Raw genomic sequence first — 27,047 nt, forward strand, 5'->3', positions numbered from 1 at the left:
TTGCATAAACTACTATTTTGAAACCCTGCTACACCAAAAACGTAATCCACATGACAGCAACACTAATGAATTTTCAATCACAGTTCAAAGTTCTCCGGGGGTGAGCTCAACGGCTTCAACACAAACGTGCAAATTGCATTGCACACCTGTGTTCACCAACACATTCCAACCGCGAGTCTAATTTGAGGTTCCGGGCAGGTATTATCTTGTTGCGTCCATCACGACCATCCAGACCAGCAGCAGTCTGGTTCTAGCGAGATCAAAAAAACTTTTTCACACTCTGGCACACACACACACAACTCACAGGCTAGTCAGTTTAATTAATTTTGCTCCTTTTGTTTACTCACATATCATTAAACCGACCGAGCACACGTGGAAAATCAACGAGGTCGGGAGGCGGGATGATTCCCGGGGTTTTTTGGAGGTACCCCATTGGGACATGACCGCGTGGCAGACCTGATGAGGGCCATCTGTGGCCATTATTGTGGCCATTGTGTCTGCTCTGTGTGTTTGTTTGGCTTGGCTTGGCCTGGCCCCGGTCACATCAAACATGTCGTTGGGCTCGACCCCGGCGGCGGCGGTCTGATGGCCTCTTGTGGGAATAAATGTAAATATCGCGCGCGCGCTCGTTCCAAACCACAATTTGTGTCATCATCCGGCATTATCCGGAACGACGACGACGACGACCGAACGTCAGTGTCCCAGCTTAAGCTGGTGGGAATTGCTGGCTTCGAAGAAATCGTATTTTTTTTCTTGCGAAACAGAAAAAGAAACCATTTAATTAGATGGAGTCACACCGAAGAGGCGCCAAAACCAGCCAAAAACGATCGTCTCAAAGCTTGAAAATGAGCTTGGTCGTCGTCGACGTCCCCAAGCGGATCGCAGCATGCCAAGCGTCTTCACAGCATCCTAGCAGGCGGCCGCGTGGGTGGTGGGTGTTGGAAAAACACAACAAACGAAACATCATTACACAGCTTAGATACAATATTGAAAGGAATCTCGTTTCGCTCCCGGCTTGCTTAGATCGTTTCAGCTTCTGGAAGAGTGGCGGTGGAAATTGAAAGGGATTTTCCCCGGCGCGGATTTTCCCACTCAATGATGGCGGTAATAGTAGAGAAGGAGGGTGCAGGGAGAGATTTAAACGATTTTCATCATGAGTACCAAAAGATGAGCGGGAAAACACAGAGAACGCCAGTCAAGATGTGTGAGTTTGAAGAGTGGCAACGGGCAAAGTGGAACAACATTGTCGACGATTGAAGCCGTTAACTCGATTCTAGGGTTTCTCTGCTAGACTTCTTGGTAGGTATATTTGGTATACTTTGATCAATTTCGAAAAAAAAAATGTTATCAATCCGATTTATTTTTTGAGTTGGAAAAAAAAGAATTTCTGTTAACAATTTTACTAATCAGCAAAGAAAAAAGAATGTCTGACAACACATGTAATTTTTCGAAACATTTTAAAATAAACATAATTGTATCTTTTCGTTAAAACAAATAAATGTAACTGGCAACACTGCTGTCAATAATCTTAGTTGTTAGTATTTCCTTGATGAATATATTCGAAACTCAAATAAAGTTGATTCTTCTTGATGGATTTAACAAAATACAAATTTAAAGTAAAAATAAAGGTTAACTTGCAACACTGCCGTCAAATCGTCCAACCCTCAACAAAAACAATCTTTTCCCCAAGAAAAGATCCAGAGTTTTTTTTGAAAAGGACCAATAAACTATTGTCTTTCATATGTTTATAGGACCTAATCAAAAAAAACTCTAGAGATTAACTCAAAGCAACCCTAACCCCAATCTAAGAGTGCCATGAATGAAAGTGTGAACCACGGTCCCGAGAAGAGCCGTGGCCATTCATTCCGGGGCCGGGTTGCCAGCGTTCTCTTTTTTCTTCTTCCATTCACTCTTCTTTTCTTCTACTCTGGCGGGGAGGGGGATGGGAAAATGAGCAAAATTGCGCACAGATTATTATTAGAGAAAGCGGTGGCAGACTGGCAGAGTGTGTTCGGTTCGCTTATAGACAGTGCCAACACAGAGTGAATGGACCGTCGTCGTTCACTTTGGCTTCATTCTGCCGCCGTCGCCGCCGGCGGCTCCTTTATTTTATCTATCAGAATAAATCTTGTAATCTTCTGCTTCTTGGCAGGGGTTTCTTTTCCGTTGGCTTTCTTTATTGGGATTTTTCTTTTGGGTCGTGGTAATGGTCAGTTTGGGCTCGAATTGAGCGAAAGTGGTCTTACGTTTCTGTAAAATGCATTTTTTTATTTTTCAAAACAAAATTGTTTTTATCAATTTTATTCTGAATATTTTAATGATGATCTCATAATATAATTAATTATGAAATTAATAAAAGATGCTGAATTGACTTCCCCACTTAATCAAAAGTTAATGTTTATTTTTGCGAGAAAGAAAGAAAATTCGGCAACTCTTTTGGCAAACACTGATTTCAATGTTCGATACATTTAATAGTTATGTAGAAAATCAATCTTGAAGCAACATAATTGTATATTATCGTCGTAACAAATATTCGTCGTTAAATAATTTTCAAAATAAATAACAAATACTGGCATCACTGTTGTCTCTAAATCTTCAGAAAAGAATATTTCTTTAACTAAGAATAGATTCAATCGGGTTAACTAGTTTTCGATCGCGTAATGTCACATATCTTTTGTTTCCTAAAGGGGAAAAGATAAAATTGTTGGCAACACTGCTGTAAATTAATATTGTTTTTGAATGTTTTCTAGTTGAACTTATTCCTTATTCAAATATAAATCAATCTTGTCACTGCATAATAAAAAATGAATTTATTTCAAGAAAAAAGTAGAAATATCTTGTTTCACTTACTTACTATTATGTTTTATGATAGAGCAATTCCAGCTCAAATCAGGAATTTTTCTGGTACTTTTGTACCCGACCCTATCAGATTTCAATGAAACTTTGTAGACATGTTATCCTAGCCCTATATAAGCCATTTTTGTGTATATGGAGCAAATAGCACTCGAAAATAACATTTGAGAAGGGTGCAAGGTTTTTAAATATTTTTGTATTTTGCAATTTAAAAATAACTGTATCTCGAAGCCGTTGCATCGTATCAAAAAGTGGTCAAAGACAAATTTGTAGGAAATTGGACGGGCTTTCTGAAAAAATACACTAAACCAAAAATACACGCCACTTCTATGAGATTTTATGATTTTTAAGTTTAAAAGTTAAATTTCAAGGTGATGTCACGATTTTTTTTCGCTAAAAATTTATGAGGAAATAGCCTAAAATGTTACAAAAAGACTGACGAAAAATGCAGGATGGTATGTCTCTCCTAAAAAAATAAAAAAATCATTTACTGAAACCGTTTTTTTTGCAAAGTGGTCTAAACGTCAAAATTTTAAAAAACCGATAGTGAGAATCGATTCCCCAGACAATTTTACATAAAGGTCTTCATATTGACCATTGTCCTAAGTCCAATCCATGGGAAGATACAGCGGTTTTAAAAATAAAAATGATGAAAAAACTGGTTTTTTGGTGGTTTTTGGCAATTTCTATATGACAGACTTGGTTTTTCAGTCTCGTAAATATTTTTACCGGAAAGCTCGTCCAATTTCCCATACCATTCATTGAAATCGGAGAGGGTCGGGTACAAAAGTACCAGAAAAATTCCTGATTTGAGCTGGAATTGCTCGATAATGATCATTTTCTCTCCACAGGGTTGCCAGAGTTTAGAATTTAAATTCCCGTTATAAATTTAAAGGAAGTTTTTTTTACTTTGCATCAAAAATCATGACTATATTAATTTTTCACATATGAGAAACAATTGATTTTTGATTTTTTTTAAATTAATTTAAGCTTGCCAGGTTATCACACTTCGTGCCTGGGAAACGGGGTTTCGAATCGATTTGGTGTCTTCGGCAAAAGTGTTTGTTTCGATGAGGAAAATTTGGGAAAGAATAGTAACACTTAAAATATATACAAAACTTTTTCATAGAAAAAACGGAATTGCAACTTATCAGTTAAAGCACATGACGATAAACATTCATTTGGCAGTGCTGCCAGTTCTAGACTAAATTAACGTTAAGAAAAAAAAAAACAATAAAACAAATGTAAGAAAGTAAACAGTGATTTACATGAGAAAGCCACATTAAAATATATTTTTATGTAAAATCCTTAAACATTGCTACGTCATTTGTGGATGACAACTAAGCGGGTCCAACATGGCAGACCAAAGAACTTAAATAAAAAAAGGTTTTGTGAATTTTACAAACTTCTTACAGAAACGGCTTTTCAGAAGTTTTTTTAAAATTATTTTTAAATAATTTAAAAATCCCTCTTAAGTGACTCAATCCAATTTTTTCCCTCAACTCGCTTCATTCTCCGGTGCGGGCCCTTTGTTCATATCCGCTTGATTATTTGTTTTATCTGTACAACACTGGGAGCCTTCATCGCGCTAGATATCTGCTGCTTATGTCTGAAGCAACCAAAGAGAGTGTGTCCTTTTCAGTTCAGCACCCTGGCCCAGGCTGCCAACTCTCCTTTTGCCGGTGAGGGTGAAAGTGGATCAAAGGAGCAGCAAGCGTGGAATGCAGGGGTTGGGGGCAAAAACGAGGCACTTTATTTCCTTTTCGACCGTCTGGGGGTCAACTATTGAAGTTGGCAGGGTTGCCAGAAACTAGATTTTTTTGTTTGATCTTAAAAAATGATTTCAAAATCTTAAAATTGTAATGTTTGAGATTTGCCCAAGACAAAACAGGTTGAAAAAATATTTTGATTGTGGCAACCCTGAAAAGTCATGACCTGCTACGCTGCCTCGATCGTGGCAAGGACCCAGCCAGTCTGCCAGCCCGGAACGACACGGTTTGTATTTCGTTTTAATAGAATGGACGGATAAAGTGTTATGTGTTCATCATTGCATCTCACTGTATCACAATCCAATGATTAGAAGAAATTCGGTCTGTAATTTGATTCCTTCCCCGCACAACCCTGAGGCTTCCCTTCCTGCCTATTTGGGTTGAGCCTTTCCGGGAAAATTATGAGCACCATGCATGACCGAGCAGTGAATTTCCCTCCCTTCTTTTTTTCTTCATTTTCTTCATGCCAACTGCCAGAGCAAATATGATTGAAGGAGCTTGGTGATTCCGCCACTTACCGATTTCTTCACGAACGACACAAAGCCATAGCCTTTGGATTTCAGCGTTTGTGGATCTCGAACGACGCGGCAATCTCTGCAAAGGAAAAAAAAATCACATGAGAACGTGAATCTGTGCGTGACACATGTGTGGGAAATGTTTGTGAAAAGGTGAAAGACGGTGTGTATCAGCGCGCCTTCGTGCGATTTGTCGGAAATAAATCCACGTGGAGGGTGTTTAGAAAAGGGCTCATGAGCTTTTCGGCGGGGGAGAGTTACGTGCTGTATTATTGTGATTTATTTTAATCCCGAGCGACACGGTTTTGAGCCTGCTGGATTTGATGTGATTTACTGGGATTTGAGCTTTGGAGAAAAAATAATTGATAAAGTGGGGTGGGACTCGAACTTGGGACCTTTAGATCACTAGCTACGAGCGCTCAAAGCTGTAATCACCATTTGCGCTGTAGCGTCAAGTCTGCACTACATCTGCACTGTTGTTCATTCATTTTAAAAATATTCTAAAAAGAATTGCTGGTTCGATTTTAAGCAAGGAGGAATGATTCCCAAATCAATTCTCCATGAACAACAGATTTCGCTCACCAATTTCCATTAAAATTTTCACCCCAACAAATAAAAACAGCTTTTCATCCACTTATTCCCTCCCATTTAGTACAAGCTGACCTCGCAAATCGCAGCCAATTGCGCCCGCTTGATCTACGCCCGCGCTAATGATAATTCAATAAACAACCAAACGAGGCAAAAAAAAAACTATTAAAGCACTCAAGATTTTAAATCTTGGCAACACATCCATTTATCAGCGTCGTCGTCGTCCCGGTCGTCCAGCGATGGCGCCACCGGATCACCGGGTGTAATTCAATTGTTTCCGGATTTTATTTATCTTGCACGATGACAAAGCGGTCCTCCGCTGGAAACCATCGCATTGGGGGAGAGGTTGTAAAGCAATTGAGCTCGAAAAGAAGGAAACAATCTTAAATAAATGAATTCTTGAGGGGATAGTTTCGTTTCGGTTGTGCGAACTTGTGCCGGGGTAGCTTGCGCGGAAAAGTATTGCGATTTTGGCGCGAAATGAGCCTAAGCTGTTGGTATCAATGAATCGTCGTTGCGATTAACCTGACGTGGTAGGGCTGGCCAACTTTGTCCTCTCTCTACTCTCTCGTAATTGTACAAAGCAACGAACGCATGGATTGCTTTCAAAACTTGGTAAAAACGCTAGGATTGAAAGTAGATTTGATTGGCCAGCCCTACCTTGTATTTTTGACCGCATGGACATTTCTTTGATTTTATTCTGTTTCAACCATGATAAATTTAAAAATAACTCAAACTTCCCCAAAAACTATTCCCCCAATAGATGGAAGCAAATTTCCTCCGTTGCAACCCCTTGGGCAGCACAAAGAATTCCCCAACTTTCCCATCGTAAAATAACCCTGCTAGCGGAAAGAATCCCCCGCGCTTGCTGCTCCAAGGTCTGGTGCATAGTTTCGAGTGCTTCGTATACCAATTTCACATCTGTTGGTTTTCTGCCGCCGCCGTCGAGAATAATAAAGCGCAAAAAACGCTCAGTTCCAACAACTTTTTCTCTCCGCCGGCAGCAGCAGCAGCATTCCCGGATTCGGTTCGTTGCTTTCGGCACGGGCCAAGAGGCCACCACCCCCGCACACAGACTCCCAGGGATGCACTTGAACGTTTATTGTTTAAGTGGGTATTATTTTCTTGGTCTGATTCTTTTTTTCGGGGGGGCGAAAGAAAAATGCAATTTCTCTCCGTGCTCCGCACGGACAGACTCCCTAAACGAAGTGCATGAATTTGGGGGAGCAATTTTTTTTCGGTGCACCGCCGGTGTAACTCATACGTGGCCTGCCTCGATGGAGGCAGGCAAGAGCGGCGTTGAGATGCGCCTTGATAAATTGTATCTTGATCTTCTCGCCGACAACGACAACAACAACAACAACAAAGCAGGCACTGACGACAGTAAGGAAGCTCAGGCAGGCAGCCTGCTTCGTTGCGAGGTTAGGGCAAACGTGTTGATCTCTGAACGAGTTATTCCAGAAATTACACTCTGGATGACATTATCCGTCGTTCGTCGTCGAGCGGGGGTTTGAACTGGGAAGGTAGGTTGATGGTGGTGGTGGTGGTGATGATGATGACGATGCCAACAACCGGTAAAGTGGGAGGTGTGTAACAAATTGCCTCCGGGATTTAGCGCGCTACGGGGCTGCATCCGGCGGCAACAGCTACGGCAAACGGTTGGAACCGATGTTTGGGGAATTTCCCCGGGAGTAATTGGAACAGTGAACGATTGAGTACCGGGTGTTGTTACAAGTCAGCACGTCACGTTGATGGGTGCTTTGGGAGACACCGAACGGGTAGGAAAACGGTCCGTGATCGATGGGGGTTCGGTGATTGTTTGTCTCGGGAAGGGAGTCGTTTTGGGTAGGGAGGAAGTCTGTCTTTGTGGCATCGTGTGACAGCTAGATTTAGAATAACACCAAAATAAATTATCATCAAATTCGTATCTATTAGCTATTTTTCAAAACACGGCTGCCATCTGCAGTTTACGGAGATCAAGCGAATCCGATTCCAGGTCTTCAAAAAGATCCTCCGACTCCGATATCAACTTTAACACAAACATCCAGACCATTTTTTTTTCAACTCTGAATCTGACTCCGACTCCGACTTCAAACTCGTCTTTAAAAATAACCGACTCCAGTGACTCCAGTTCCAACTCTACAGCTCGACTATAAATTGATGCTTATTGATAACATTTAAATTCAAGCAATTTTCAAGATCCAGCTCTGCGTCAAACGCGACGCAGTGGGCCTGGCTAATACAAAGCTAACGGAACGGTTTGAAGTAAGGCCTACTGAGCAGCTTTCGCCGGAGATTGTTAGGAACAAGTTTGACGACCAGTGTTCAGAGATTGTGTTATCACGCCTTTCAGGGAATTCCTTGATCAGCTACAAAAAACATAAACTAATGCACACTCTTCTTGATAGGAGCGAGGTTCGAATCAGTTTCAGTTGGAACTTCACCGTGGTCAGTTCACTGAAAATGGCACATTTGGCGGTTCTTATCATCCTGGGGTTGCTCCAGTATACTCAGCAGCTACCGACCGAACAAGTGCAGGTCAAGCAGGGAAGTGAAGTGGATCCAGCGAGGGAGCTGAACTTGGATCTTCTACCAAGTACCACATGTGGCCGCTACATCCAGAACCGGATCGTGGGCGGACAAAACGCCTCCCTGATGGAGTTCCCCTGGATGGCGCTGTTGGGCTATGTTGGACCAGCGGGGACAGACCTGCACTGCATGGGAACGCTAATCAGCGCGCGTTACGTTCTGACGGGAGCAACTTGCGTGTTTAGGAAAGTGCCGTAAGTGCTTAGGTTAGGTTGGTTTGACTTTGGGGTAAAATCATGAATATTTTCAAGAAATTTCGTTCGATTGGGCGAGCACACCATCGGCCCAGATAAGGATTGCAACGTGAACGACGCAAGCGACTGTGCTCCACCAGTGCAGGATCTTGACATTGAGTACATTGTACGCCACCAGAGTTACAATCTGCGCCCGAATCAGAATGATATAGCGTTGATTCGACTAAAGGAGGAGGTCACATTCGAAGGTATTTGTAAGACTTTTCTTAGAAAAGGTTTGATTTAAGCTAAATTCCAAATCCAGATCACATCCAACCTGTCTGCCTCCCGGTGACATCGGAACTTCGAACCAACAATCCTGCCGAGTACATCATAGCCGGATGGGGTCAAACGGATCATTTGATTGGTGAGATAACTGAGACCCTACAGAAGGCAACGGTTCCAGCGGTTCCGGATCGCGACGAGTGTCAGCGGGAGTTTGGAAATTCCAGTCGAGTAAACATCACCGATGGACATCTCTGCGCCGGAGAACGCGGTGGAGCGGATACCTGCAACGGGGACAGTGGTGGCCCATTGGGATATCCAGCTCAGTTGAACGGGATTCGCTTCGTTCAGTACGGCATAACTTCATTTGGTCGTATTTGTGGCAGAGGACCGTCAGTTTACACAAACATTGCCAAGTATATCGATTGGATCGTGGCCAACATGGAGCCATGACAAAGCTCAATAAAAATTTAGATCCGTTCAAAGTGCTGTTTCAATCTAGTAGTCTGCCAGAAGTACCATCCCGGGGCCTTCTTTGATCCTGCACGCTAAAATAAACCCCCCCCTCACAACTCCCGTGTTCGACATTTCTGTAACTGCTCCACTGCATACGTAATTATGGTCCTTCCATTCAATTTGAGTCCAATTTCGTATGTTAAAATCGGCACTCCACGCCGGTCCGGACCACGCCCGGCGGCAACACCTCAATTGATCGGTAAAATGCAAACGACTACGTCGTTCCGCAAAAAAGCTCGTCCAAACGAACGCCTTTTTCTAGCGGTAATTTAAATTGTACAAACGGCGGAAAGGACCAACTTCTTCTTTCGTTTCACCCCGCCGCCGTTCCCCGCCCCGCACCCCAAGAAACAAGTCCATTTGTATGGCATATTTTAAACCGACATCGCCGAAACGGAAAGCCGTACAAGCTCTCGGTAATTTGCAGCTCTCCTCAACAGAAGCTCGAGAGCGCAATATATTTAAATTTCCATTTTAATTTAGTTTTTTTTTTTGCTGCCCGGACTTTATTTTCTTTCCGCAATGCTTCTATTAGACGCTCTCATCTTTGTTTCGTCCTGCAGGTTTTCCCCCGCCTACTTCGACCCACTTGGATCCTTCCACCTTTCCAGGTGTTCCGCGCGCGCGATGGTCGCATGTGCTGCGCGCTCGGGAAATTTACATAACCATAAGATCTTTTTTTCCTCTTCTTCTTCTTCTTTCCAGGGAAAAATACACTTCCACCGTGTGGAGCGGGATGAACAATAACAAGCGCTGCAGCGGAGGAAATGAGGGAAAAAAGTGCACGCCTAGCAGGAATTTTCCCCGGGAAGTCACACACACAGCTGCACTAATTCACCTAAATGTGGTTTTTATCCAGGGGAAAAGTTTGTTTACGGAAAATGTAATTGAAGCGATTTCATCGTTTTTCTTTTCTTTTTTTCTCTAGAGAAAAGATACAAAAATCGCAAACGAGAAAAAAGCATAATGTTTATTAAAAAGATTCCGCAGCTGGTGAGTAATTGTGTTATGAACTTTCCACACGTTTTCCACGTGGTCATAATTGTGTGTGTACCGAGAGAGACACAACCGACCACGGATTCGCGGCACCTTTTTTTTCATTTAAACTTGCTCTTGTCGGGGCCCTTATTTTGTTGGTCCGACTCCGTGCTCACGTGACCATGTGAAAAATTAAGAAAAGAACTCGCTTCACGAAGGGTCACTGCACGGCACGGAGGGAAAAAATTAGATTAAAATTAAAAGTAATAAAAGTGTGAATAAAAGTCGTTTCCCGCCCTGAGTAGGCCATGCCAAAGTGACAGCGTCGAAACGACCCTGGCTTGATGGCCGTCGTCGTTGTTCTCGGTCGGTCGTCCAAGGCGGCGCTTGCTGAGATTGAATGGGTTTAGTGTGTTCACGGGCGAAACTATTGGGGAGTAGTACCCATTTATAGGCAAACAGGCGCCAAAATCGTTCGCGAAAGTGTGCGACTTTTTATGGTTCTGGGCGTGAAGCACAGAGAGCGTTTTAGTGATGAGAATGGACGATTTAAGCTGTGCAAATGTGAAATAGTGCAGTATGTGAATGTCGTGTGAGTTGGTAAACCATATTCTGAAGATGATTCAAATAAAATTATATAGCAATTCTCCATGATAACAGCATGATTCGAATAAAAGTTCTCCGATCGAGCTCAAAATTTGTCTGAGGGATCCTTGGCTGATATAATTTGACCCGTATTTTTTTGTTTGGCCATTAGGGTGACCTACGCCGTGTTAGGGTGGTTCGAATAATGGCAATTTTCGTCGATTTTCGCAAAAACCACTTTTTACAAACAATCTTATCTTTAAGCCATTTTATCCGATTTTAGCTGTCCTAAACGCAAAAGAAAGATGATTAGTTTGGCTATTTGGGAAAAATAGTAAGAAGTTTCAAAAATCTAGCTTAACATTTGAAAAGGTCGTATGAAAACTTAAAATGCTGTTTTGAAGGTCTCGAGACCAAAGAGCCTATGTCTGAAAATATTTTTATCGGATTCATCGGAAAATTTCACATAACATATCAAAAAATGGTGAAGTTATGTTTTCGATACTCTGAGATACGATTTTTTGAAAATAAAAACTGGGTTTTTCGTCGCGCCACGCGCAAAAATGGGAAAATGACGAAAACGAAGGTCTTGGTCTTGGCGGTACAGTCCAGACTCGATCATTCGAATCCGATTATTTTTTTGTTTACGATTTCAAAACCAAAAAATATTGTAATAGCTTTATTTTGTTAGTTAGGCTAAAAGTAAATCCTTCTGTAAATTGATCGGGACCAGTGTCATTTTTTTTAAAGGCTCGTTCATGGTCTGGACTATGAATAAAGAAAGGAATGAGTGATGAAATTGTAAATAAACAAGTTTTCAAAGTTCGAAATAGGTATTCACCCTTTTTTCAGGTTTTTTTTCCCTCTCAGTAGGTTAATCAAATAGATGAAACTTTTGATCAAAACTCTCAATCGTTACGGAAATTGGGAATGAAAATGTAAGCTATTCGATATACTCAATCAGGTTTTTTTCAAGTCTTAGAATATAGATTATGAGAATTCAACTATTGTGAAACAAGAAGTTCATTTTAAAAATAAGTATTTTTTTTAATTTGGGAGAAATAAAAAAAAATCTCATGAAATCGGTTGATTTTAAGGTTACTCATCTGCACTAATAATTTTAATTTTAATTTAATTTTTTCATCTCAGAAGTGGTTACATGCAGGTTAATATGTATGTTTTGGTTTGCACTAATATTTAATTTTTTTTATATGTCAGAGTACTTATCTGTCATTTAAAACTAGGGGAAGTTGCTGATTTTTGTTGAAGCAATATGAGCAGTTCTCTAGGATTTCGGTCATTCTTTTTTTTTGTATTTTTTTATCCGGCTGAAACTTTTTTGGTGCCTTCGGTATGCCCAAAGAAGCCATTTTGCATCATTAGTTTGTCCATATAATTTTCCATACAAATTTGGCAGCTGTCCATACAAAAATGATGAATGAAAATTCAAAAATCTGTATCTTTTGAAGGAATTTTTTGATCGATTTGGTGTCTTGGGCAAAGTTGTAGGTATGGATACGGACTACACTGGAAAAAAATGATACACGGTAAAAAAATTTGGTGATTTTTTTATTTAACTTTTTATCACCAAAACTTGATTTGCAAAAAAACACTATTTTTATTTTTTTTTATTTTTTGATATGTTTTAGAGGACATAAATGCCAACTTTTCAGAAATTTCCAGGTTGTGCAAAAAATCATTGAGCGAGTTATGAATTTTTGAATCAATACTGATTTTAAAAAAAAATCGAAATAATGGTCGCAAAAATTTTTCAACTTCATTTTTCGATGTAAAATCAAATTTGCAATCAAAAAGTACTTAAGTGAAATTTTGATAAAGTGCACCGTTTTCAGGTTAAATCCATTTTTATGTAACTTTTTTGAAAATAGTCGCAGTTTTTCATTTTTTTAAATTAGTGCACATGTTTGCCCACTTTTGAAAAAAATATTTTTGCAAAGCTGAGAAAATTCTCTATATTTTGCTTATTCGGACTTTGTCGATACGACCTTTAGTTGCTGAGATATTGCAATGCAAAGGTTTAAAAACAGGAAAATTGATGTTTTCTAAGTCTCACCCAAACAGCCCACCATTTTTCAATGTCGATATCTCAGCAATTTATGGTCCGATTTTCAATGTTAATATATGAAACATTTGTGAAATTTTCCGATCTTTTCGGAAACAATATTTTCAAAATTTTCAAATCAAGACTAACAATTCAAAAGGGCGTAATATTTGATGTCCTCTTAAACATATCAAAAAATAAAAAAAAATAAAAATAGTGTTTTTTTGCAAATCAAGTTTTAGTGATAAAAATTTAAATAAAAAAATCACCAAATTTTTTTTACCGTGTATCATTTTTTTCCAGTGTAGTCCGTATCCATACCTACAACTTTGCCTAAGACACCAAATCGATCAAAAAATTCCTTCAAAAGATACAGATTTTTGAATTTTCATACATCATTTTTGTATGGACAGCTGCCAAATTTGTATGGAAAATTATATGGACAAACTAATGATGCAAAATGGCTTCTTTGGGCATACCGAAGGCACCAAAAAAGTTTCAGATTAAAAAATACAAAAATTAAAATTGAAGAAAAAAGACCGATTTCGTAGAGAATTGCTCATATAATAAATCCGATTTCATATTCAACCAGTCTTACAGTACAAAAAAATATACCCAATTATCCAAAGAACCACAATCCCCCAAAAATCGCATGTCCCAGTTCAATATAACTCCCTATGGGTTTCGCCAAATTATTGCCGTCCCCCTGCGCAGCTGGCCAGCTGACGCGGCCGTCCCAACACCAAGCCACACGCTGAAAATTGTCCCAATTCACGCCACTCGCACCCCAAACTCACACCCAAAAGTCAACCAACCTTGGATTAGCGTGCTAATTAACCAAGAACAACAGCGCCGATTTTCAGCACCGTGTAGAAAGGGGGGGTACACTGGAGGGAGGTAAGGTAATATTTCACCGATGCGGCATCACTACCACCAGTAAATCAGCACTGCGTCATTGATTGCGTGATTGCGTGCGTGTGACAATTCACACTCGGAATCAATACGGCGGAGGACAGCAGGTGAGCGCGAGCCTGCCGAGTGTGTGAAATTAATTTTAATTCATTCCGGCAAATGAAGGTTCGAACCCTTTCACCCCACTGCGATCCCTAATTGATGGATCATAATTAGATAATTTATGTTTATTTGTTCACAATGATTAAATTTAATACGAATTTATTGTTTCTTTAATGATCGAACACGGTCGGGCCGAGATTTGCAAGGGGGGTTGTGGGTGGGGGTCAATCGGATGCCATTATCTTCACGACGACCCCCGTTTACTAGCGCCACCTGGACACCGCATCGTTCACGCAAAACGGTCGTCTAATAATAATGAGGCTCCCACCGCCATGTTCCATGGTTTTGCGGGTGATTAGCCTGAAACCGGACACGTTGAAGGAAGATGGGAGGGGACGATAAATATTCCGTGTATCGACGCACATCTGCAGCGGCCAGCCTGTCCACCTTCCCAGGACTCCTCTCCGTGGACCGTCTTGAGTTATGCTTCGACACTGTTGTATCAATTTAATTTAATTAATATCCTTCCGGTCACATTTGCCACCACACCTTGTCGGTGCACCACCTTGCACCCTGTCGCCATCGTGGCGCGGCCTACCTGGATTGATTCGATGTCTCTTCGTGACACCGAGAACATGAAGTTTCGTGTAACAGTTGGCAAAACTTTCTTGCCAGCAACAACAATAGATTATTAAGAGTAATGGCGTCGACAATAATTGAGACACAATAAAATGTCCGTTTCGACAGATATTATGCATTTGGCAAGGACGACGACTTGATCCTGGCTGGTCAAAGCGACAGCTGCCAGAGTCGAGGCCCCTACACCAAGTCTGGGGAGTCTCCGCTCTTCGGAAGGACAATATTTTGTATAAATTATGCATATGCGTTTTCGTTCACTCCGGAGCACCGAGGTTCTGCTCCCTTCGGAATAGTGGCCTACTGTGCTCAACGCACACTGAGATTCGTCATCGTCCTTGCTGTTGTTATTGTTGCTGGACAAGATAAGACCGCCCTCCCTCCCTGCCTGAGTTGATCCCGAAGGTTGGCAACACTGCTGGCTGGCGCACATCTCAATCTGCTATAGTTTATGAATATTTAATGCAGCAAATAGGATGTTACAGAGGATGTCATAAAACAAACTGAAATATGTAAAGTGAGGTGAGGCTCACTCATATCTGAGCGGGAGGGGGGGAGGGGGGGCACTGATTTGGCCTCCGCTCGGAGAAAGCCCCCCGAACGTCCAGCAGGAGGTCACCGGTGGGGGAGGGAGGGCAAGAGCATTAATCAATTATCCATGATATTTATGGCGATCTGATTGGCTAATGGATTCCGAATGGGAGCTTCCTGCAGGTTGCAACAGCAGCAGCACCAGTTCAATTTTGGGCGGAAATTGAAGCTGAGAGGGTGGTTTTGAGGGGGGCGGGGGCTCACTTTTTTTTTCGGGGGCTCACTCGGAGTTGATCAATTACTGCAACCTGCGCTCTGCTAGTGCAGGTGGAAAACTGAGTTGTGTATGAATTATGTATAGGCTTGCGACTTTTTGGGTGAAGCACTATTTGTTGGATCAATTTTAGAACAGTTTTTGTTTTGTGGTTGGAATTGGAAAACCCATATTTTTTTTATTTCATGGGAGCAAATTGGAGGAGTGACTCAAGGCCAACATGATTTTTTTTTCTATTTTTGCAGATATCTCAGAAAAGATAAATATTTGGTCGTCGTCGATCATGGCCGTTCATCGTCACCCGCGACAGACACGGACGACGAAACAAGGAGAAACGCAAAAAGTAACTTTTTCAAAAAAAAATTCGTAAAATCGCGATAACTCGTGATGTTTATAAGCAAACCCCTTATGTCTATACATCAAAATTTTTGTAACTGTCTGCTCTACAACTTTGTACAACATTGTTACACTCTTAAATAGAACCCTGCAAAGTTAGAAAGAACACGAAATCTTAAAATGAAAAATTTTGTTCTAAATGAAAAAATGACCCTTCTGGGACAATGTAGATTCGAAAAGTACATTAAATTTCCCATAAAATGACAAGTTCCAAAATTTTTTAGAGTTGAGTAACGGAAAATGGCAGAATTTAAAAAAAATGTGTTTTTTTCGATGAAAAATACGTTTTTTTTCGGAATTCTGAGTACGCCATCAAATCGGGCGTCTAATTTTACATAAAAGTCCCTTTGACACCAAATTTCTATCTCATCACCGTTTCAGGCTGCAAATTATTGAAAAGCACCTCTTTTTTCGCATGTTCAAAAATGGAAGGGGTCGTACCGCCCCTCCGTCAAGAGATATCAAAAAACGGACTTCGGATTCGTGATCAGGGAAAAAAGTTACCCCTTAGGACAAAGTTTCACGCAAATCGAAGAGGGGTCGGGGCAACTGCTGTGTGAGTTGGCGGAGAATTACCCAATTACAAATGTTCACAGTAGTCTAACCTGTACGTGCGTCAAACGCATCCTGATCTGAAATCACTTTGGCCAATTGTCACACTTACATCAATTTTCAGGGAGTGATAAGATAGCACGACAAGATTGAAACTTCTTTCATATGAGAAGTGACAAAAATGCACGGAGTTCTTTCGGCTTTTGTTGAATATCTCAGGATTGAAATCGAATTTTGGGGATCTGTGAAGGTCAAAAGGTGAGGCATTGTGAACTGCACAAAATGGCGTTCTTAACTCAATTTGGCCCAAAATGCACGTACGACAAGTTAGCACGATGGCGATGTTCTGAGACAACAAAACCGGAAAACTTGCTGCAAGTGCGACAACTGGCCAAAGACAATTTAGTCTGAGGACGTTTTGTCACACGTGCTTGCCCTACTACTGTGATCATTTTTAATTTTAACTCGGGGCTCCGGAGTCCAAATTTAATCAAACTTCGAGACAATGCACAGTAGGTTATTTACTAACAAAAGTTTGTTATTGTTAACATTGCGTGCTCTAGTTTTTGTTTATCATTAAGAAAAACACAGGAAAAATGTTATTGGCTAGAAATTCTTATGTTTTTCGTCTAATTAAAGGCATAATCGGTATTTAAGCTCAGAATACCTATAAAATTAGTTTCTTCAATGGACGACGTAAAGTCAAGCTTGAACCACCTTTGTTCATAAATTTAAGATCTTTTAGCTATAATTGAAACTATTAAATGGCAAAGTTCCCGAACCAAACCACACTGCCAACAGTAAATCAAACCCGGCAAACTTAACAGTTTGCACCAAACTACCTCCTCAAACAAATAGACGAGACACACAAAGTCTCTTACAAATAATCTTCCCCGAACAACTCATAAGTCCTGCTCACAGTCGAGTCTGTGGAGCCACGTGGTCCTTTCTTGACTTGCACCCACAAACCCCCACCAAAAACCGGGAAAGTTTGAACAAACGGCGTACTCGCTCCACCCCAGCCCTGCGGAAGCTGGGGATAATCCCACTTCAAAGGAAAACAAAAAGACTATCAATTACAACTCCCAACGAAGAGCGCGCTACCTTACATTGTAGGGCGGTTGAAGAAAATTGTTCGCCGACTGCAATAAAGCCACCAAACTTGGGCCAATTTCACGAGCGTCGACGGCGCCTCAAAGTGAAGAGTGCAAAACTTTCCGCAAGAGCAATTATATTCAAATCAGTTTTAACTACGTGAATTTTAAGCATCGTAAAATATTTTCCACCGAGCGTCTTTACAGACCAAATTTGCTGGAAAAGCGCGCCCGCGACCAGCTCAGGAAAACTTTTGCGTTTATTGGACCAGTCAGGCTCAACTCAGCACTCTCTGCAGCAGGTGGGTTGCGAGCATCCTTCAAAAGGAGAGCACTCCAGAAGCCGATTCATCTGGAATTAATAAGACACCACCGCCGAAGGCGGGAAGGGGAGAAAGGGCTCTCGATTACTTCTTTCGGGGTGGGGGCGACGTTGTTTTACATCAGTTCTCTAGTTACAGAGTGTACAATGCTCACTGAAAAGCTCGAGTTCTCGCGCGCGCGCCAATCATCAGCTTTTTCGCATTAGAGGAAAAATTTGCATATCGTATCAATTTAGACTTAAATTATTCATTCTCGAATTTTTGGGAAAGAGGGGGGGGGGGGGGAGACGGTTAGGTGGGTGCAATTTGAATATTACCAAACCCCCTTCCATCGTTACTAAGGGAGAGATACACTCGCGAGTGTTCGTTTTCCCGGGTGTAATTTTCATTTCGGAATTGCTGGCTTTTATCTTTTCGCGAGGAGCGCCTTTTTTTGGCTGCCTAGCGAGGTTGGTTGGTGGCGAAACGTTAATGGGTTGAATTTGGAAGTAATTTATGTATCAATAGCGGACGGGAACGATAGTTTTAATTTTGGGAAGCAGATGTTTGAAGGGTGTTTTAGGCGGAGAGAAGCCGGTTGAAGAATTGTGTATTTTTAAGTGTTGCTTTCTAAAATTAAATGAAAAGTAGTATTTTAAAAATTGAAATCAACTCATGCAATTTTGAAGAAATGACTTGTTCTTTGCAAAACAATTAATAATTCTAATTCTAATGACAAACAATCAAATTAATTAAAATAACAATTATACATTACTTTGTTTGTTTTCAAAATACATTTTTGACTAATTTTATACTTGCAAATAACATTAGAAAGATAAACATCTCAACTTTGTACATATTTTTGAGTTAAATGACTAGATTTGATTTATATGATTGAGTCATGAGCATGGTTGCTTGTAGGGCATCCAATTTTCCCGGGTTAAGAATTTCCCGGGAAACGGGAAAAATATTGTAGGTCCCGGGAAATTTTTGAAACAGTCATAACTCTATGTTTTCATTATATTTGTTATGGTTTTCAAGCTAAAAATCATACAATAGTTCAATACTAATAATTGGTGATGATCTACACTTCAATCTAAACAAGGACGACAATTTTTAGATCACTTGAAAGAAATTAAAAACTTGTTTTTTTTTTGTTCTTTGTTGTGCACTGGATTTTAAATTAACCACAATTTTTTATCAAATATGATTCAAATTAAGTAAGTCTTCAGAAATCAATTCCTTTATATATTTTTTAATGTGAAATTACTAGAAAAGCTTAAAAATGAAAATGTCAAAAAATAATAAGCGACAAAAAATAAAATGATACCAGTCAATGTAAAAATTAAAAATGTTTCTAATTTTATGTTTTATGTAAAACATATTATCTTAAAGTTCAGTCTGAATAAGTACAAGAGATTTTAGAGCAGTAAATTTGGAAATCGGGGTAGTATTTTTTATGTTCTGTTCCTGTTTTAACCAAAGTCAATCAAAACATTATGCAAACGAATTGATTTAAATAGCTGTCATTTGTCCTTATTTGCCCCAGATGCCTGAGTTTTATGAAAATCAACTTTATGTGATATTTTTTTCAAAATTTGGAAAAATATCGTAAATAAATAAAAGAGATTAATTTTAAAGCACAAGGCATTTTGCAGATCTGCAAACTAAAATTATAACAAATTTTCCTAACAAGCCAAAATGCAGAATGTAAATTTTAATGCTGAATTTATTGACTAAAAAGTATTCAACTGTTCATCTTTTTCCATAACCAAATCTGAATTTCCAGACCAATATTGTAATTTTTTCAATTTCGGAAATTCCCGAGACAAATTATGAAAAATCCCGGGATTCGAGAATTCCCGGTTTTTTGAGAAATCCCGGGAATTTTGTCCCGGGAATTCCCGGGATGGACGCACTAGTTGCTTGTCTTGATTTTTATGATTGAGCCAAGATTTTTTTTTATAAAATGTCAATTTTGATTGTAAACTTGAGCTTTTTACAACAAAACAATAGAATCTCGATAAAATGACTAAAATAGCCGTTTATGCAAAAATTAAAAAAAATGATGTTTTTTTTCAACGCGAATCGTACTCTATCAAAAGAGGCTCTTCCGAGTTAGAACAATACAACGAGTGATGAAAAAATCAAGTTTTGCAACGAGTTGCATAACACTTTTGAACAGGATTTTTTAGTGAAATTTTCTATTCTGGCGCCTCTGAGTTTGGTCTACTCAAAAACCAAAACAGTGTCGAAAAGTATAACTTTTCGATACAAATGTCGCAAACACTCAAGTGAGTGCCATAATGTAATTTTTGCAATTCCGTCGTGAAACTACTTACTTTTCCTGTCATTCTTGAACGACGAAATAGCCTACTTTTCTGTACCAAAAATAACAGAATCGAATAGCAACACTTTTCAAAATAAATTCTGAAAAGTTCTACTTTTCAGCACTGAAATGGGTTCTAAAAAGTTGAACTTTTCAGCACTTGTATCACTTTTCAACATTTTTTTGATTTAAACGATTTATTGACAAAATACATGAAAATTTGACTCAAAACTTCACTCAATGGGTGTTTTTCGGAATTGCAAAAAATGTTGTATGGAACTCGTTGCAAAACTTGATTTTTTCAGCACTCTTCATATTTATTCAACTCGGTGCATCTAGTTGGATAAATGTACGACTCGTGCTTAAAAAATCCTCTTTTTGCAACTTGTTGCATAAACTACTATTTCAGGACTGTTATTTCTAGTGATTATTATTATTATAGATTTTTTTTTCAATCGAAATAGCGAAAAAATCAAAATTGCAGAACGTATACAAATTAATGGTTATGCTTTGAGGAAACAAATTTTGGTCGAGTTTAATCCTTTGAGAATGAAAAGTATTAATTAGAAGTAAATAAATGCTACACAAATCAATGCATATTCAACAGTAACACTTTACAAATTATAAAGCTTAACATGTATTCAAAACAGTAATTTTTTTTTATTTGGCTAAATATCCAGCGTATACCAAAAAAATGACATTGTTATGTGCTTACTAGGATATTCTTCCAAGTTTGGGTCTACTACTTGCAGACTTCATCAGTGTTCTGTTCTCGACTAGTTACACTGATGAAGTCTGCAAGTTCTGTTCTCGACTAGTTACACTGATGAAGTCTGCAAGTAGTAGACGATATACGTATCTGTCAAGATATTAAAAATATATAGCGGAATTAAAAGGAACAACTCGTCTTTTTGTATTCATAGTAAACCAAGCTAGTCAAAATCGGAGCAAAAATTTAAATTTTCTAAAATAATTCCAGAGAAAGTTCCTCCTCAAAACCATCCCTCCTTTCTTGAGGCTCTAATTTACTAATCAAATAATGCACATCAACAGACATATCCGGAAAATCCAAGTGAAAGCCTTTCCGGTTTCGGAACTCCCTTCTCCCTCACCATAATTCTAATGGTTCCGGAGTTTTCACTTCGAAACCAACTCGTTTGCCGATAGAAACCAGACCTCTCTGGTGCAGCAGCACAGCATCCCGGCCCAGGCCGGAAAGGGTCCCGCTGGCGCAGAGATGAGAATATTCAACTCTCATCTCAATTATGTTTATAATTCATTATGATTCCTTTCCTTGTCTTGTCTGTTTGCCACCAGGATCGAAGCCTGGGCTGGTTGGTGGAAAATTTATATTTCCCTTTTCATCGCCTAATTTGGTCCTGGCGGAAGGGAGGGGGCAGGGTTGCACTTGGCAGCGGCAATAAAAACTTTCAAATTATCCTGCCCCCCCTGGAAAGTCGCAAATTGTGGCCTGCTGCGATTGGAACAAATGTGGCACCGCAAAGGTGGCCCATAAACAACATATTAAATTGCTTGCGGAAGTCGTCGCATTGTTTCCACCAAATAAACGCCCGAAAAATTAATCCAATTGTCCAGCGATCAATATGCTATCGAGATTTATCGTCACATTTTCCGAAAAAGGGCAAATCCTTATAAGCTTTGCTGACCTCCTTTTCGATTCTTCAAAAAAGGAGGGAAAAACTTTCGCATATGGCGGCGGCAAAAGTCACCCACAAAACACTCAACCAGAGCCAAAAATCGTCTGGAACGCTAAAAAGTGGGGGAGAGATTCCAAGAAAAAATCCTTTTAACATGTAAATTTATTTATCCACCTGTTCCTGGCCCCATGGAGAACGATTTGGCTTGTGGCGGTAGAGCGAAAAAAAAAAACTCCTCGGAAAGGAAAATTAAACCACTTTTCATAATTCCATTTCCTTGGCGGTACTTTTTCGGGGGTTTCCCTTCCCTCACACACACACACACACACACACACACACACACACACACACACACACACACACACACACACACACACACACACACACACACACATATATATAGACTCAGGTTGAACTTGTGCGAAATTTTTCGTCCGGGAGGCAATCGTCTGTGGCTGAGCAAAAAAAAAACCCCACCCGGAAGCAAAAAGATCGAGAAAGAGCAAAAGTTTGCTCTAAATCAACGTATTTAACATATTTCTTTTATCGTTTTGGCCGAGCGTCGTCATCGTCGTCGTCGCCGTAGCAGGCGCTGGGTAAAACTTTTTCCTCTTTTCGTCGTCCGGAAAAGTGCGCGACCAGTGTGCGAAGGTGGCCACCCTCAAACATTCACCTCAAGGGACAATAAATTTCCGGTTTTCCACCGACCGCCACGGGGGACTCGAGGCAAGTGTCGCCAATGTCCCCGGATGTTTTCATTGTAATTGGATTTGAACTTTCTCCACTTTTGAACTTTTGCCGAAAATGGCTGCGAGGACCGCGGTAAGATCTTGTGGGTGGGGGGGGGGGGCCTACTACGATTGGTGCGACTATTCTACGGGACGGGTTCGGTTACAGAGTTTTCGAGATTTCAAGATTTTCTGATTTCTCAGCGGTTGCTCAGTTGGTGTGTGGAAGGGTTGCCAGATTGTTGATTTCTATTCTATTTTTTCCGATAAAAAAAATTCTTTCTAAATCATAAATTAAAACTGTTTCAATTTTTGACTCAAATAATATTTTTTTAGTCAAAAGTTTGGCAACACTGCCCAAATCTGTCTTACAAAGGGCCAACAATCAAAAACTATCCCAAACTCCTCCAAAACCTGAAGATTGGCTGTTGTCCGTCGTGACAGTCTACTTCGATGTGTCCCGCCGAAATAGTCTACTTCACCAAAGTAGCCGCCTGCAAGCTCACTTGAAGTTTGCGCCAGCCAATTTCCAGCGCGCTTGCTGAGACGTTACAAGAAAAAGTTTTGGATATAAATAAGAGCGGGATTTTTTTTTTTTTTTAATGTTTATCCAACAAACCCAACTTCAAGTCGGAGGGGTACTTGGAAAATGGAGCTCATGTGGAAAATTCTACAGATTGCTTTTTTTTTGCCTAGCTTACGCCGTGGGGAGTCAGTCAACTTGCGCGCGCGGGAAGTGGGAGGAGTTAATTTTTACGAGAAAAGCCACAAACCACACACGTGGCGTTTTTCTTGGATATCTTTATTTTTTGGTTGGGTGGGAAGGGAGGGAGGGGGAGGGGCTCAAGTTACGCGTTACGGTTTGATGGTAGCAAAACATAAAATATTTTTCGTTATTGTTATGCAAATTAATCTGTGGGAAATATTTTCTTGTGAGGTTGTTCCACTTTGGAGTTTTACGAAAAGTGGTGGGATACCACACCTTGGGGAGGACTTTATGGACGGTTGGCAAAATTAGAAATAGGCACGAAATTGGGGGGAGTTTCCGTTTCTTGAAGTGCCATCATGAGGTGTAGTTTATGTCATAATTGTTAGCGGGAATTGAGTTATTTTTGTTGATGATTTCTTGGAAAGTGTTGTGAATTCGAAGAAACCGCACTCTATAATCAACAAAACAGCATTTGTTTACTCAAACATGACAAAAACATTCAACAATTCTATCTGAATCCTTGAGAATTTCCTGTTTGGCTTGGAAAAGATTGCGCTAGCAAAATGAGGTTCAGTTTAAGCTCAACTGTTGGTCATGGAGAACGTAAAAAGCTTTAATCGATTGATCGAGGATGAAGATCAGCCGCATAACAAGTACCGTTTTTGGTCAAAAGTTGATCGGAAAGTGATATTTATTGCTGCAAGTGCAGCAATCAGTGCAATCCTGGTAGTTTTGTTAATAATGTTTGCAGGTTTGTTGTGATAAATTCTTCAATGAAAGTTACGTTAATATGAAATGTTTAGTTCAAGGCTCCATCCCAACTAATAAGCCCAAAGTTATTTCAACGTTATCTTGTGGTCAACGTCCAGGTGCATTCCAAAGGCCTTGGATAGCAGAAGTTTACTTCCGGAGAGAATCGTCTTGGTCGCGCCCGAATATAATGGGGGTCATCCTTAGCTCACGATACATTCTAACTCCAGCTTCCGCATACAGTTATTACTATTTTTTTGGGTAAGAAACCATTTCGTAAATAGTTGATCGAGTTTCAATTTGAGTTTTTATTCAACAGTGTCCGAGTTCTTTTCGGCGAAATCAACCATCCTCACACGGCAGAAGATTCGTACTTTGCAAATCGAACTTATCGCGACGTAATGAACGCCAATTCGGTTATTCACGAAAATTTTGTTTTTGGCGCCAGTAGTAAGTTCAATCTTGCTTTGTTACGTTTCGACAAGGACATTGATTTCAACGATCGCATCCAGCCAATGTGCCTGCCGAATGTGCGTCCAGAACCGCCGAAAGTATTCACAATCTTGCCGGATGTGGTTGACGTGAACTCCACCGTGACCAGGGTGGACTTTGGTCGTTGTTCGGCAATATGGCAGCGGTATAGTTTTCGCGGTAATCTGGAGTTTTCCGAGAGTCACACGTGTGTAAAACTGGAGCGTGAGCATGACGACTGTAACGGAATTGAGGGATCGCCCCTGCTGGGGAGCTTTGTGGATCATGGAGTGGAACGATTTGTTCAGTATGGGTTCAAGTACTGTGACAATTGTACGGTTGGACTGCAGATCTATACCAATGTGAGCTATCATTTGGATTGGATTTTGGAGAAGATTAAATCGTGATGGTTAACAATAAGTGATGAGGCTTAATTAAACCATAAAACCTGGTAAGAAACTTAAATTAAGATTGCATTTTTATACAATACATCATCTGAAAGTAATATCTAAACTTTAAAGTGAATAGCAAAAGTCCGAATTCATTGCTAAATATCACGTAACCCAATTCGTTCGTATTTTTTCAAACATGCATATGATGACACCCTAAAAACATTTCACTGGTTGATTCCCTATAAAGAGTTAATCGCAATGTTTTTTTTCTTTTAATTACAAAAATTTAGTAGGGTAGAGTAGTCATCAATGAGACACGGGGAACAGTGATAAAATTGCTCTAACAAATCGTAGTTTTATCCCCACTGGGCCCCACCATTGATTGGCAAAAAAAGCTTTGGGAATCAGTGTTGTCCGACATGGCACTTGACAAAAAAGTGCCGAAATAATAACAACGGTTGTGCCAATAATAGAAATTGCATTCTTCTAAAATGCTTGTAGAAGGAACTGAAATAATTTTTAAGTAAAAAAATAAATAAACAGAAATGTTCCCAAAAAGCTGTGAAAGGCGCACCTTGGGGAGGACTGTATGGACGGTGTAACGAGTTCAAAGAAACAAAACAACGTTTGTTTACTGAAACACGTCAATATTAATCAAACATTTCTATCTGAATTCTTGGGAATTACCCGTTTGGCTTATAAACGGTTGCGCTAGCAAAGTAAGGCTCAGTTTAATCTTAACTGTTGATCATAGTGAACGGAAAAATGTTTAATCGATTGATTGAGGATGGCGATCAGCAGCTCCAGAAGCATCGCTTTTGGTCAAAACTAGATCGGAGACTGATATTAATTGCTGCTAGTGCAGCATTGAGTGCCATTCTCGTACTTTTGATAATAATGTTTGCAGGTTTGTTGAAGTAAAATCTTCATTGAAAGTGAGTTATACTTGAATATTTCAGTTCAAGGATCTACCCCAGCTAATAAACTCAAAGTTATTTCAACGTTATCGTGTGGTCGTCGTCCAGGTGCATTCCAAAGGCCTTGGTTAGCGGAAGTCTACTTTCGGAAAGACTCAACTTGGGAACGCCCGAACATAATGGGGGTCATCCTTAGCCCGCGATACATTCTAACTCCGGCGCACGAGTACAGCATTTACTCCGAGTTTGGGTAAGAAATCAGTTTAAAAAAAGTTGATCGAATTTTAATTAGAGTTTTTTTTTTCAACAGTGTCCGTGTTCTTTTCGGCGAAATCAACCATCCTCACTCGGTAGAAGATTCGTACTTTGCAAATCGAACTTATCGGGACGTAATTAACGCCGAGTCCGAAGTTCACGAAAACTTCAAGCTTGGCGTCAGAAGGTTCAACCTTGGCCTGCTGCGTTTAGACACGGACGTCGAGTTCACTGACCGCATCCAGCCAATCTGCCTGCCGGATGTTCGTCCTGAACCGCCGGAGCGGTTCACAATCCTGCCGGATGTGGTTAACGGGAGCTCCACCGTGACTAGGGTGGACTTTGGTCGTTGTTCGAGCGAATGGCGACGGTATGGATTCCACGATAGACCGGAGTTTTCCGAAAGTCACGCGTGTGTCAAACTGGAGCGCGAGCATGACGACTGTTACGGAATTGAGGGATCGCCCCTGCTGGGGCGTTTTGAGGACCACGGTGTGGAACGATTTGTGCAGTATGGGTTCAAATACTTTGGCGATTGTACGGACGGGTTGCAGATCTATACCAATGTGAGCTTTCATTTGGAGTGGATTTTGGAGAGGATAAGGGTTTGAACTTTAAAGTACCAAAATATAGTTGTATGTATGTATGTATGTATTAGCACCCCCGTCTTGGCAGGACTTGGCCGTGACCACAGTATGTTTCAACTGAGACGGTACCAAAAGTACCAAAATATAGTTGCAAATAAACACCAATGCCGATTGTTTAAAATCGCTACATTTAACGATCACATACAACCGATTTGTCTTCCGACGATTAACATTGGAAACCTGGATTATATCACTGCCAGTTGGGGGGCATCTGCCTTTGGTGAAGCAGATTCCGGAATTTTAAAGAAAGCGACAGCTCCTGCCATGAGTCTCTCGGAATGCAAGCAACAATATGATAACTTCAGCAAAGTTTACGTTGGTGAGGGAGTTATATGCACTGGAGCGGCCGAAACTCCAAACACGTGCGAAGGCGACAATGGTACCAGTATCCGGACAATAGTGTGCGGTTTGTGCAGTACGGGATCACGTCGGTTATATGGTGTGGCGAAGGTCCGTCGATCTACTCAGTGTTTCTCAAC

General features: G+C 40.4%; 4 protein-coding genes across 7 annotated transcripts in view; 3 read left to right on the forward strand and 1 right to left on the reverse strand.

The window, feature by feature from the left end:
• LOC6035169 (nucleolysin TIA-1) overlaps positions 1 to 27,047 on the reverse strand; it is a 251,215-nt gene that overhangs the window by 47,642 nt on the left and 176,526 nt on the right. Inside the window, 1 exon segment of the mRNA XM_038257767.1 lies at positions 5,141 to 5,216. Coding sequence (XP_038113695.1) covers positions 5,141 to 5,216 — 76 coding nt within the window.
• LOC6035171 (serine protease grass) lies at positions 8,164 to 9,301 on the forward strand. The gene is made up of 3 exons (XM_038257778.1): positions 8,164 to 8,508; positions 8,566 to 8,756; positions 8,813 to 9,301. The coding sequence occupies exons 1-3, from the start codon at positions 8,189 to 8,191 to the stop codon at positions 9,223 to 9,225; spliced, it is 924 nt and encodes a 307-aa protein (XP_038113706.1). The 5' UTR covers positions 8,164 to 8,188; the 3' UTR covers positions 9,226 to 9,301.
• LOC119767898 (CLIP domain-containing serine protease 14D-like) lies at positions 23,739 to 24,891 on the forward strand. Its single transcript, XM_038257787.1, has 3 exons — positions 23,739 to 23,887; positions 23,940 to 24,147; positions 24,206 to 24,891. The coding sequence occupies exons 1-3, from the start codon at positions 23,878 to 23,880 to the stop codon at positions 24,762 to 24,764; spliced, it is 777 nt and encodes a 258-aa protein (XP_038113715.1). The 5' UTR covers positions 23,739 to 23,877; the 3' UTR covers positions 24,765 to 24,891.
• Positions 25,516 to 26,549, forward strand: LOC6035172 (phenoloxidase-activating factor 3). 4 transcript variants are annotated; one of them, XM_038257798.1, is made up of 3 exons: positions 25,516 to 25,656; positions 25,709 to 25,916; positions 25,977 to 26,549. In XM_038257798.1, exons 1-3 carry the CDS (start codon positions 25,647 to 25,649, stop codon positions 26,530 to 26,532), a joined length of 774 nt encoding a protein of 257 aa, XP_038113726.1. In that variant the 5' UTR covers positions 25,516 to 25,646; the 3' UTR covers positions 26,533 to 26,549. The 4 variants fall into 4 exon arrangements, with proteins under 4 accessions (XP_038113726.1, XP_038113727.1, XP_038113730.1 ...); XM_038257799.1 differs by having other exon boundaries at positions 25,715 to 25,916; XM_038257802.1 differs by having other exon boundaries at positions 25,727 to 25,916.

This window comes from Culex quinquefasciatus, chromosome 1 (genome assembly GCF_015732765.1).
Source record: "Culex quinquefasciatus strain JHB chromosome 1, VPISU_Cqui_1.0_pri_paternal, whole genome shotgun sequence".
NCBI classification, from domain to species: domain Eukaryota; kingdom Metazoa; phylum Arthropoda; class Insecta; order Diptera; family Culicidae; genus Culex; species Culex quinquefasciatus.

Bases quoted from the DNA above. Each gene is read 5' to 3' on its own strand.
- LOC119767898 (XM_038257787.1), top strand. The intron at 24,148-24,205 runs GTAAGAAACCAT...TTTATTCAACAG, and splicing joins AGTTATTACTATTTTTTTGG to TGTCCGAGTTCTTTTCGGCG.
- LOC6035171 (XM_038257778.1), top strand. From the start codon at position 8,189: ATGGCACATTTGGCGGTTCTTATCATCCTGGGGTTGCTCCAGTATACT. The intron at 8,509-8,565 runs GTAAGTGCTTAG...AATATTTTCAAG, and splicing joins TGCGTGTTTAGGAAAGTGCC to AAATTTCGTTCGATTGGGCG. The intron at 8,757-8,812 runs GTATTTGTAAGA...TTCCAAATCCAG, and splicing joins GGAGGAGGTCACATTCGAAG to ATCACATCCAACCTGTCTGC.
- LOC6035172 (XM_038257798.1), top strand. The intron at 25,917-25,976 runs GTAAGAAATCAG...TTTTTTCAACAG, and splicing joins AGCATTTACTCCGAGTTTGG to TGTCCGTGTTCTTTTCGGCG.